General features: G+C 49.4%; 5 protein-coding genes across 5 annotated transcripts; 3 read left to right on the top strand and 2 right to left on the bottom strand.

The window, feature by feature from the left end:
• Nucleotides 1-1040: 1040 nt before the first annotated feature.
• Nucleotides 1041-3861, top strand: EV420DRAFT_781559 (P-loop containing nucleoside triphosphate hydrolase protein). Its single transcript, XM_060483443.1, has 3 exons — nucleotides 1041-1293; nucleotides 1342-2033; nucleotides 2083-3861. The coding sequence occupies exons 1-3, from the start codon at nucleotides 1167-1169 to the stop codon at nucleotides 3697-3699; spliced, it is 2436 nt and encodes an 811-aa protein (XP_060326956.1). The 5' UTR covers nucleotides 1041-1166; the 3' UTR covers nucleotides 3700-3861.
• Nucleotides 3848-5800, top strand: EV420DRAFT_781573 (serine/threonine protein kinase, negative regulator of sexual conjugation and meiosis). The gene is made up of 2 exons (XM_060483445.1): nucleotides 3848-4600; nucleotides 4651-5800. The coding sequence occupies exons 1-2, from the start codon at nucleotides 4024-4026 to the stop codon at nucleotides 5553-5555; spliced, it is 1482 nt and encodes a 493-aa protein (XP_060326955.1). The 5' UTR covers nucleotides 3848-4023; the 3' UTR covers nucleotides 5556-5800.
• Nucleotides 5801-6510: 710 nt separating this feature from the next.
• Nucleotides 6511-7535, bottom strand: EV420DRAFT_781562 (uncharacterized protein). The gene has a single exon (XM_060483444.1). The coding sequence runs from the start codon at nucleotides 7393-7395 to the stop codon at nucleotides 6736-6738; it is 660 nt and encodes a 219-aa protein (XP_060326954.1). The 5' UTR covers nucleotides 7396-7535; the 3' UTR covers nucleotides 6511-6735.
• A 195-nt stretch (nucleotides 7536-7730) lies between these two features.
• Nucleotides 7731-8859, bottom strand: EV420DRAFT_1483177 (uncharacterized protein; the record flags this gene model as incomplete). Its single annotated transcript, XM_060469948.1, has 3 exons — nucleotides 7731-7880; nucleotides 8380-8587; nucleotides 8759-8859. The coding sequence occupies 3 exons, from the start codon at nucleotides 8857-8859 to the stop codon at nucleotides 7731-7733; spliced, it is 459 nt and encodes a 152-aa protein (XP_060326953.1).
• Nucleotides 8860-10593: 1734 nt separating this feature from the next.
• Nucleotides 10594-11682, top strand: EV420DRAFT_1312806 (uncharacterized protein; the record flags this gene model as incomplete). Its single annotated transcript, XM_060468600.1, has 1 exon — nucleotides 10594-11682. The coding sequence occupies exon 1, from the start codon at nucleotides 10798-10800 to the stop codon at nucleotides 11680-11682; it is 885 nt and encodes a 294-aa protein (XP_060326952.1). The 5' UTR covers nucleotides 10594-10797.
• Between the last annotated feature and the right edge of the window lie 561 nt (nucleotides 11683-12243).

Genomic DNA, 12243 nt, shown 5'->3' with positions numbered 1-12243 from the left:
GGTAGACACCAGAATGGCGAACAAAAGAATCACTGCTGCGCAGCCTGTGCTTTAGACCACACCAAAGAACCCACTGGAGTTTGTCCGAATTGATAGCTGAGCTTAATTTACTGCGTACGCTCATACATAGCCACACATCGAGCGTGTTCGAAGAAAACCTATGCGGGTTAGGTGCACGTAGCTTGGACCCAAAGCTTTCCAAGGCAACAAGAATAACATTAGCTTTCAACTCGCGACCTTCTCTGAATCGGTTCTGGTACATGGATATGGTTCTGTCAGAATAGATCAGGACATCTCTACCGTAGGAATATGGTCCTGTTTTTTCCCATCACACTCAGCTCCATATAACGATAGGGGCAGCATGATCTCCTTGTGGGAATACTGCAGCCTTTATCGACGTCCATTGAAGCGATAGAGTTATTATTGGGTTCTAACCTTTCAAAGTTTAGCCATAGGGGAAAATGGTAGAAAAAGGTCGCTCTCCAAAGGACATCACGAGAGTGTCAATGTTTGAAGCCTTGACAACTTTGGGCCGGCAAATCTCCGAAGAATCCCTCGCAAAAACTGCCAAGGAAGGTGCAGTGGTCAAGTGTTGCTAATGCATGGGAAATGTAACAGCAGCTGCTATCCAATAGTGCTGCCTTACTAGTATTAATAGGTCGGCGGCGCACACGATGTACGAAGTCGACCATGTGGAGCGCACGATGATGTATGTTCATTTTTGCGTTTGCTTGATGGTCGATGGTCGAATTTAGGTCTCCAAAAAAATTAAAACCGATATTTACCGCTCAAGGCATCAGCGATGCGACTACATGGTAGATCCTTCGAATATTCCGGGCTGGGCCATGGAAAACGATCTAAATCTGCGCTCCAATGTGGGAAACGGATTCCATTTTATGCGCTATGTGTTTAATCAGTAACATTGGCTTACCGGAATGTAATAGTAGCCGTCTTAGAATCTTCAGGCGTAGCGGCCAGCGTACATGGTTGGTGAACAAATCTTCGGACCGATCGTCTCTGGCGCTTGATCGGATCACGTGCATGAATTTTTTTCCTACGAGACGACTTTTCGGTATTCTCCTTCCTTCATCCTCCGCTCACGACCTATCGTCCTCGACATTTCTGTTGGGCTCGAAAGTGAATAGCTTTTACAAGAAGCTCTCACTATGGCCCTGCCAGCCGGCCTTCGGGCTTTCCAGGCCTCAAAAATAAGTCGGACGAACTGTATGTCCAGACGTTCGCTCCTTACATTTTCGCAACGGAATGGGATTCTACGGTTGCTAGAAAAGAATGGTGCGTTGTGGGCCTGTGTACCTTGAATATCTCCTTATGGTATTTCAGGCTCTGTTCGTTCAGCGTCGACGGCGGTAGCATACGAAGATGAAGGTTCGTTGGATGTCGGTGCCGTCGTGACACCCAAATCTGCGCCTGTGCCAGGGAAGACCGGAAAGCTCTTTACTAGCCTCAAGGATGTTCTCCTTCCCGAAACCTTGAAAGCCATCACCGTCAAGCCCTTCAAACTCACCAACATGACCCCCGTGCAAGAGGAAGTCTTGTCGCTCCTTCCAGATCTTGCGAAGCCTTACGACCCTAACTCTACCTCCACTCGAGATCTCCTCGTCCGTGCACGAACTGGTACGGGCAAGACCTTAGCTTTCCTGGTTCCCATCATCGAAGCTCGCGTTAGGGCTATTGAAAATGCCGGTAAACAGAGGGTTTTGGAAGATGGGTTGCTTTCCAAGCCTCATCTTGCTGGACAGGCGGCGAAGAACTGGGCACGGTCAAATGTCGGAGCAGTTATTATCAGTCCTACTCGGGAGTTGGCTACACAGATTGCCAACGAGGCTTTGAGACTTTCGTACCACCACGAGGGATTCGAGGTTCGGCTTTTGGTTGGCGGGATGAGCAAGCGTGTACAGTTACGTGACTGGGCCAAAGGACGACCGGATATTGTTGTGGCGACCCCCGGTCGTATACGCGATATCGTCAACTCTGAACCGGATATTGCAAAGGTTTTGAAAACAACGCGTACCGTGAGTTTGTTTTATCTTCACATTCACGTTATTGATGATGAGTATGCAGTTGGTGCTTGATGAAGTCGACACGCTCCTCGATATTGGTTTCCGGGACGATATTAGTGCAATCATTAGGGACCTACCTCCCTCGCCCGAACGCCAAACCCTATTCCTCTCCGCTACCCTCACTCCGGCTATTCGACAGGTTGCTCGTGAGGCGTTGGCTAAGGATTACAAATACGTCAATTGTGTTGATGACTCGACTCCTACGCATCTCAACATCCCCCAGTACGCTACCACGGTTCCGAATCCTTCACATCAGCTCCCCCACATCGTCAAGCTCATCATACATGATCAGCTGAAGCACCCCGGATCATCCAAGGTCGTTGTGTTCTTGCCTACGACTAAGCTCACCATGCTGTTCTCGTCGATGTTGAAAACGATTGCCAAAGCTGTCCTTCCTGCAGGCAAAGACACCTGGGTTGGAGAAATCCACTCCAAATTCTCTCAGGAGATGCGTACGAAGATGTCTAACACGTTCAGGAAGACCACCGATAAACCAACGATTCTCGTAACATCGGATGTTTCTGCTCGTGGTGTCGATTATCCCGGAGTGACGCGTGTCATCCAGGTGGGAATTCCTCACAGTATGGAGCAATATGTGCATCGTGTTGGTCGTACGGGTCGTGCCGGAATGGCGGGACGAGGCGACTTGGTCCTGCTTCCTTGGGAGATCGGCTTCCTGACATGGCATCTCACAGAGATACCGCTCAAGTCTTTATCGACCTCCGAGCTTGATTCGCAGGTTACGGAACTGGCTCAGAAGTACGATACCAACCCTGTCGCACATTTCAGCGGTAACAAGCACGCTGCTACAACGTACAGGCACCCTATGGCACCTGTCTTGGAAGAGATTGAGCGTTCAGTAAACCACTTGCGGTATGATCGCTTGGATCCCCAGGCCGTGAAGGAGGCGTTCATGTCCATGCTCGGTTATTACTTCCCCAAGTATTCTGAGCTTCGCGTGGGCAAGAGCGTTGTGTTTGAGGGTTTGAAGGAGTGGACTACGGCTGGATGTGGGCTGGAGGAGGCCCCTATGGTGTCGCAGGCGTTCCTCGCTGAGATGGGTGTCCATGATAACAGGACCAAGTATTTCGGCAGGGGCAAGGCTGCCTCCGCTGTACGTGCCCGGGCGACAGCATGGTCTGGACGTGGACACCAGAGGACGAGAGATATTTTGTGGGATCAAGTAGATGAGGGTGGTGACCTGACGCCGGAAGAGCGTAGTTTGGATCTCAGCGAATTCAAGGGAACGAGCTATGGTGAGAAGTACCTGAGGGCTTCATTGAGGCAGAAAAGGGAAGCCGAGCGGGAAGGTACAGGTGAGGGTATCTTTTCCAGACCACAGGGAGGATCTGGAGATCGTGGCGGTTCGTACCAAAGGAATGCCGGTGGTCGTGGTGGTGGAGGTTCTTATGAACAGGGTAGCCGTGGTGGAGATCGGGGCTCGTACTCAGGTGGTGGTTCGTACCGGGAGAGTGGTCAAAATAGAGACCGGGGATCATATTCAGGCGGTGGTTCGTACGGAAGGAGCGGTCAAAGTAGAGACCGAGGCTCGTATTCGGGCGGTGGCAGCGGTGATTCATATGCAAGAAGCGGTGCGAGAAAGTCTAGCTGGGCTTGAAGGAGTGTATCTATGTTTACGGTTTTGTGTTAATTACATACATGGAGGGTACTCTCGTATGTTGTATGATAGTTTCATCTAGAATTGACTAACGCCATTCCAAGGACATATACTGAGCAGCAATATACGAATTGTATCCTGGCAGAAATGGCTTTTTACTTCAGTTTTTTCGCCTCCGGGAAAGCGGGCATGCTTCCTTCCTAATTTGGACACGCGTATAAAAAGGACGCGTCGGTTCGATCTGCGTCATTTACAACTTGACTTCCTACTTTCATCTTCGTTCGACTTTGATAGTCACTTTTTGCACATCCTACCTTTTCTTCGATGCCTTTCGCGACGGAATCTTTCCCAGACTTTACCGGTACCTTCCTCGACAAGGGCCGTCTTCGTCTCCTCGACTGCCTCGGCGCTGGCGCCTTTGGAAAGGTCTATCGAGCCTTGGATACTAAATCGCCTAATAGTAATCCATCCTTCTATGCTGTCAAATGTCTCCGTGCTTTGGAAGAAGGCACTCGCGAGCACTGTTTCCAGATGCGCGAACTCGACAACCATAGTTCCGTCTCTGACCATTCCAACATCATTACATACCACAAAGCCATCTTCCACGACGACTTTATCTACGTGGTGCTGGATCTCTGCGAAGGAGGCGACCTTTTCGACAGGATTCTTCAGACCAAATTCTTCTATCGGCGAGACGACCGGGTACGAAACGCCTTTCTACAGCTCATCGACGCCGTCGCGTTCTGTCACGAGAATGGCGTGTACCATCGCGATATCAAGCCTGAGAATATCCTCTGTTCGAAGGATGGTTCGCATATCTACCTCACCGACTTTGGTCTGTCGACGCAGAGTGGGACCTCGACTACCCATGAGTGCGGGAGCATCGAGTACATGAGTCCTGGTATGTCTTTATGTTCATATATGCGCCCCTTCTTATTGACTTTTGACCAGAATGCATAGGGAAAGAGTTCGGTTACACACCCCACAGAAGGTACTCGACTCGGACAAACGATATCTGGGCTCTCGGTGTTGTTCTCGTAACAATGGTCACTAGGCGTGCTCCTTGGGCGGTGGCAATGACGACAGATTTCTTCTTCAGGTCATATCTTGAGGATGGAGATCACTTGGAACGTTCCTTGCCAGATATTTCTACCGGTGCCTGTACCATCCTCAAGAAGATCTTCCGTCTAGAACCTCGTAGTCGAATTTCCTTGGATAACCTTCACCGTGAAATCACCGAACTCGAGACATTCTTCTCCGATGAGCCTCTTCCCGATTCCTCATCTCGTACCTCACCTACGCTCCAACGTTCCATTTCATCACTGGGCTCCACCCCCTCGAGCGAGATTGGTGCGCTGCGTATCGATGATGAAGATGATGTCCTTCTGGTCGTCCGTGACGATATAGAAGCCGATGTTGAAGACAACGACTCACTTGTATCTGACGTTGGCGCAATCCGTCTTGTTGGAGTCGAAAGACCCGTCAGCGCTCCGGAAGTCGTGTACTCTCGATTTGCAGGCGATGAGCGTGACATATCGTCCGCGCCGCCGTCGCTGAGGGTTATCCGTCCCGTCACGTCCTCCAGCTCGCTGGCTTCGTCAGTGGACAGTGACGGACCCATCACGCCAGAGACTCACCCAGTTCACGTCGATGTCGAGGTGCCGGATATGGAAGAAGGAGAGGGTATTGGTGAGGTGGACGTGGCCTCGGTGGTCAAGGATGACGAGAAGCCTATTCAGCCGGCTGATTTGGTTGACAGCGCTAGTTCGCAGAAGAAACGGGTGTTCTTCCGAAGGTTTGTTCAGAAGCTGGTACCGTCTGGGAATAGGTCGTCGTCGATTCTTTCCTTCGTTTAATATTTTATATATGCCACATTCTATGCCACAAGCCACAATTTAAACTATGCATTTACTGTCTACGGGAAAGGCGAGCTGCCAGAATGTCGGCAGCAACGAGCATACTTTTCAAGTATAGATGTCATCACATTTGCTTAGCTCTAGTACTCATGGCAGGCTTGACGCTATCGACGAAGATGTTCTGGAGTTGATCATGGCTCGGCGCCGGCGTTTGGTTTGGGTCTGGGGGATATGGGACGTGGTTCGAGTGGCAGCCCATTTATGAACGAATCCCACTCTCCTGGACTGTAATGTTCAGCTGGAAAAGCTTGAGTGAATATTGTAGGACCATATGACGACAAGGAGTGCAGCAAGGGCAGAGGAAGGTATGGTAAGTATATAACAAAGCTAATACAGTCTAGGATGTGCCGAAGAACTTGTTATGCACATCCTCGTCTCGAAGACAGTCCTTCATATGGAACAGGAACTCCACATCCAGCCCTTCCTCCTTCAACCTGAACAGATCACGGAATGGAGGGACAGAATGACAAAGGTGTCACCGACAATGTCCAAACGCAGAGATAACCTCAATGTCTCTAGCCCCCGACACCACCTAGCACAAATCATAGCATGAAGCGCCACAGATTCTCGTAAAAGACCACACATAGATCCATAAAGAGGAATTTCGTCAATGGTCAAAGACTTGAGGTTAGGCGCGTTCCCAGCTTTCGGAGAGTAATCTAAAAACATCGCCTGCTACCTGAGCATCGATTTTGATCTCCAGAGATTGCAGTGATTGAACGAGCACGGGGACGAGGAACGTATCAACGGCGTATGGAATGCAAAGGTGAAGGGTTGTCAGATTGTAATTGGAACGACGGAAGAGCCCAAGAAGGCGGTCTTCCTCCACCGGTGTTAAAGCTGTTGGAAAGAGATAAGGATTGGCTGCGCAGATAGAAAATGTCTGTAGACTGGGAAGGGAGATACAATCAAAGATATCGTGAATGCTTGTATGAGGGCCTAAAGCCTCTGACATGTGCACCATTAAGTTGAGTCGTCGTAGATATGTGTGCGTAATGGAAGGAAACTGGTCTGGGGGAATGTCCAGAGAAACAGCCTCCGGCGGGCGTCTGACGGATTCTACGGACAATGAGGTGAGTTTACGGGCCTGCTGGAAGACGGGTAGAAGGTCCGAAGAGCTTTAAATACACGCGGAGAACTTCCGTAGTTCTTCGAGATATATGGGGAGGGTCGGATAGGCGAGGGATTGAAAAGTGGCATCTATTATATGAGATGCAGCGAAGGGATTACTGCAGCTAAGAGCAGGGAGAAAAGACCGGTCGAAGAAACCATAATGACAAATGAAAATCCAAAGATTCTCTAGTCGGACCGGGGGGACAGAAACAAAAGACAAAAATTGGGAAAATTCGCGTGGGTCCATCTGAAGCTGCAATTTGGACCAGCGGGCGGAATGCACAGCAAGGCAACTGAGAGCATCCATTGCTGAGCTTGTAATGTTTCCACAGTATATATCCAGAGGAAGATCACGGGAAAGAGAGAGGTAAAAGGTGAGAAAATTGACGTTGGAGATTTCAGGTCCACGGACGGATATCTTAGTCCACAGTGTAGGAGAAGAGCGAGAGGACATGCGCCAAAGTGAATATACATGGCCTAGGATCCAAGGCGCACCCGAAATGCCCGTAAAAGAGGAAGATAAGTCCTCGAATATCTCGAGAAGAGACTCTCGAGGAAGGCGCTGTATCGGCGATAACAGTGCCTTGCAATTATCGAGATCTTGAAGGAGTTTATTTCGCCGATCTCGAATCTGGATGAAGAGAGACTCGATGTGAAAGCCATTCATCCTCGAGATTGGCTATATCGTCCTTGATCGCCTCTTGATCGACGTCAGTGGAGGATAAACCGGAGTATAGACACTCGGTAGTATCGACGGAGGGCTTATAGGGATAGATTGCGCCGAAGTGACATTTCGCGCATGGGTCCTAAACAAAGCTGATAAACATGGCGCAATGCGATATGCATGGAGGATTTCATACCCTTTCGCTGAGCGGCATGCTGTGGATAACTTCGTGAAATCGTGCAATTGGCGAGACTAGGAGCGATGATCATTATTCAGAATACTGGTACACAGGGCCAGACAAATGACTTACAACTGTCTGCCGCGTTTTTGGACTTTTCTTAGTGGCTAAGCTTGCGGTGGAAGGTAAAGAGCAAGGAGATAAGGCCCCAGGTGGAAACAGTCCACGTGATGACAGACGAAAATTTGATGCGGTTCAAGAGTAGCCTCGGTTTGTACCCGCCGCCGCGGTCATGGATGTCATTTAGATTCTGCAGGTATTGATCAATGATAGGCCCATATGAAGGTGGTTCCCAAGCTTCCATCGCTCATTAATGGTGTATGAATGTAGGAAAGTGGTGTCTTGATCACTCGAGGAAGTCACTGCCAGTGTTCTGCGACGAAAACAAGACACACTGCGTCATGTTTCGTATTTGATCATGGCTCGGCGAGGCTGGCGTTTAACTTGGGACTGGGAGATATGGGGACGTAGTTCGGAGTATCGATGAGGATATTGAAGTTGTGTTCGTAGGCAATTCAGATGGGTCGTCCACTTCCTCTCTATCGTGGACAATCGCATAACAACGGTTTGTCGTGCTCATAAATAATGAACCTCGAATGGACATTCTTCCCGAAGGGATAACTGACGGCAAGAACATCAGATACCGTTTCATTCCCTTTGACCAGGGTTATACAAAACTAGTCCTAGAGCGAAAAAAAAATCTAGGTCGGCTCTCAGCTCCTCAATAGTAATGATTGCAATGGGCTCACTGGTCGCATCTGGGGTTCCGGTTCCACAAGAATTCTATCTTTTCGAGATAGCTTCCTTCCCGTCAATTCGCGGCCAATCCATGCTTGCAACCGGAAGAACAGTAGTTGCTCCAGACGCCGCCAGACCATAGCTGGGTTATGGAGGTCGTGAGCTTCCTCGTTTGGTTTCAACGGGGCACGGAGGTCGTTCAGGTAGAGGTCTCCTTTCCTTGGTTAAGTTTTGTTTCGGATCGGCCGACCTTCATATAACAACAGCGAAAGTTTCCGGGTCCATTCTGTCAGCTCGAAGGCATTTTGGTGGCCATGTCTGTGACTTCAACGGTTTCCCAACTGCATTCAGTAAGGGTGAGGTACTATAGAAGCATAAGAGTGGACGTACACTGCATTCCTACCACCGAAGAGATACGTTTTCCCTATCTCAACTGTCTCATTGTTCAGTGCTGCAGTGTCGTCAAAGTCGACGCTACCGGTTACAGCCATAAGACATCACGAGCTCGACAGGGCTGCTGCAACTCCTCGCAGTATCGTCGTCCACGGTATTGTATAACATATTCATCGACGGTTGACACCTCCTCTTCTGAAGAATTAGACGGCACTGCAACACGGTGAGCAGAATCTCGTCGGCGCGAATTAAATACGTACCAGTATCGCCAACCGGTGTAATTCTTTATCTTCGGTGGAGGAATCATCCTGGATGGCAACAAGGATGGACCGTATTGGACGTCGTGGTGGTCGACGGTCAAGGTCACGACTCACATTACCCTGTCTCGCTCTTTGCCGCCGACCACCATGATGTCCAATGCACCGACGACTAATAAAACCTACTTCCTTCCTTTCTCCTTTGTGTATCCACGCCGTCGTCTAACAGAGGCTAGGACCGACATGAAGCCTCCTTCACTGCAGCAAAATAGACGCCTTTCTTGATTCCAACGCTGGAGACGGTCCTCACCAACGTCAGTGAGCTTGTATCAGAAGGGCTCAAGGCGATTTCGATGGAATTATCATGAATAGTACAAGCTCATGGAAGATTGAGATAAGGCGAGCAGTACAGGGTGCAGGGTAAGACGGTACGTGTCGTATCCAGTTACCAAAAATCCTGTGCTCACCCTCAGCGAAAGAATTTCCCTTCTACGTTGTCGGGAAGGCTAGTGCCTCGGCACCACATTCCATCATGCTCAACGCCGACATTCGTAGAAAATCTTCTGACAACAGAGTAGCTCGCCAATTCGTTCGCAGAACAGCCCCGTCCTACGAAATTACTGTAACTCATTGGCAACTAGAAGCGCGACACCCTTCTTAGCATCATTGGCGGTGCATGAATTTCTCTGTATCCTCTCAAGGTGCACGAAGTCCAAGGAAGCTCTACTTTCTCGTAGCATTTGAAGGATATCGTACCCGAAAGCCTGATTGCATCATGCTATCCTGCTCTTCGCTCCGTCGGCTGCCGAATCCGTTCTACCATTTCTGAACGAGCTGTTCGGCCTTGAACCTGTGAAGATTATCCTCATTGAACTGACAATTGCCACATTTTTGGGCGAGACCCCGAAGCTTCGTATGGACACCATCCCTGCTGACTGTCGCCATACACCTCATTTTCTCGCCTACCGGAAACCTCTGGTCTGCCAATTTGGTTTCGGAAGCTTAGACATATCGGTGAGACCTGCATGTTACCACGGAACCTATCGGGTATGGCCTCCTTCTGACGCAGTATGCTTGAGGAAAGGTCGCGCTGCCACCGGAGAAAGATTTACCCTTTATTAACCGATCGCAGACCATTCCATTCTAGGACCCACACGACGATCTTCGAGGCAAATAATATCGATCCACCGTGATCTGAGATCTCAGACGCGACAGCGCGCCTCCGTGATAATTTTGGTAAGTATCTGCAAGCGTCGGGCGGAAGTACCGCCCCAAAGACAGGCCTTTCGTACATACCAGCGAGCACGCTATATTGTCTGGGCAGAATCCTGCTTTAGCTCATTTTGAATGCCACGACGGCTAGCGCTATGCATCGAATCATCACGGTAGGATCCGTTTATGATGATGTATCAGGATTTACGGTTACTTAGAGTCTTTTATATATCGCTCTGCAACTTCCCTGTTGAGCACTGCTCCTGCATCATCCAGCGGACTACCTTTAGCATAGGCCAAGGGCTAGAAAAACCGTGTACAAATACGTTGTAGCCGTGTATTAGATGTCTTCAGGAAAATATATCAGCTTTTGCATTATTTTGACGGCTAACTCAGATGTGGCCTTGTTTAGATCGTCGCATATGCAGTGTTAGGACAGATAAAACGGACCACAGATTGCGGAGGGCGAGCGCCTAGCGAGACCCGAGTGAAAGGTACGATCATAACAGAAGAGGAGGCATTTGCAATACGCAGCCAGTACCGTAGAGGCTACGTACGGGTTTACCGATGCATTCACGACGTTACGAGTCTTACGACTTCTCGTTTGTTGCTGGACAGTTCTCCTATAGTTCAACTGCGTCATCTTACGTGCCATCCCATGGCTCCTTCACCGCCGGTACCGCGCAGAATCATAGCCCATTGATACCTCCTTCTGCATTATATCCAGGTAGCCCCTCGCCTTATGCCCCCAATGTACCCCTTCCCGGAGCTTCGCCATATCGTGGCTCCGTTCCCTTTCCACCTGCCTCAGGCGACGGTTCAACAAATGGGTGGGTGCCCCCCGATGAACGCAGGCACCCTGGGAACTTCGCCGCCGCTTCCGACTATTCATTCCCCAATTCACCCTTAGGTGGCGGCCGTCAGCAAACCTCCTCATACAATATTTACCAGCAGGTCCAAATGAATCCATGGCTTACTGGATACGTGCAAGCTGGACTCGGATACCTGTGGTTCGACTTTTCGATGGCTGCGTTCAACCCGATCAGGGTGGATAACATGGGTATACAGGTGCCGCTGGGTATGAATGAGCTTAACAGCCCGGCTACGTACCCTCACATTCAGTATATGACGGTGATTTGCGATGCGATGCCATGTTTGCCCATAACTGGCATCGGAGATGGGAGCAGATGGTTGTCATTGGGAGATGTCTTGCAGGGTTTGTATCGTATGATGATGTGGAGAATCAGCAGGGAAGAATGGCAGAGCTTTCCGGAGAGTGACAAGGCTGCCATTGCGAAGGCCTTCACTCGTAGGTGCAGAGCTCGATGGAATCCACAGCTGGTACGCGCTGAAAGACAGGATGGTGTGAAGAGGGTGGATCTTTTGTTGGGAAAGACGATGTTCAGAGGGTTGATTGTTGAAGGAGGTGTTTTCAAGCTCATTCTTTCGTGAAGATCGTTCTTATTGTACCATTGGGTTTTCTATCCCGTGTATTACTAGTCATGATATGTATTACTTAAGTTCCTTGCCTCATATAAATAAGTACACTTTGTTAGTGCATTGAAGGATCTAGGCAGAGCGCTATTGGCCAAGGAGATAACGGTCCGTAAAAATAAGGCGTGAATGATTGGCAAGCATCCCTCAGACTCGACCGTATGTTGTGATAGCGTTAAGAAAGATAAAATACCCCCTTGCGGTATTACAAAAATTATGTATGATCAGCGCCTTGTTTGTCCGTTTCGCGTCGGCATTGGTCTTGCTGCAACATCTTGTATGCTTTTGTTGAGTTGGGATCTCCCGGGATGAACGTCCCCAGACTTGAGTCTCGTATGCAAGAGGAGCCTCACCTCGATTAGGATCAAAATCAGTTGTTGACGATCGCAATTATGTTGTACAAATTCAACTTTCAGTGATTACCATTTCACTAGTCGCAATAAATGCCTCCGTTGATAGATACCTAGTAAGGAGAGTGAGAAGCTGGGGTACATTACGTTAGCGCGTATGGGTCGTACC

The sequence above is a fragment of the Desarmillaria tabescens genome (assembly GCF_030435595.1).
Source record: "Desarmillaria tabescens strain CCBAS 213 chromosome Unknown EV420scaffold_38, whole genome shotgun sequence".
NCBI classification, from domain to species: Eukaryota; Fungi; Basidiomycota; class Agaricomycetes; order Agaricales; family Physalacriaceae; genus Desarmillaria; species Desarmillaria tabescens.
Note: the sequence above shows the minus strand (reverse complement) of the source record. Positions and strands in the feature narration are given on the sequence as shown.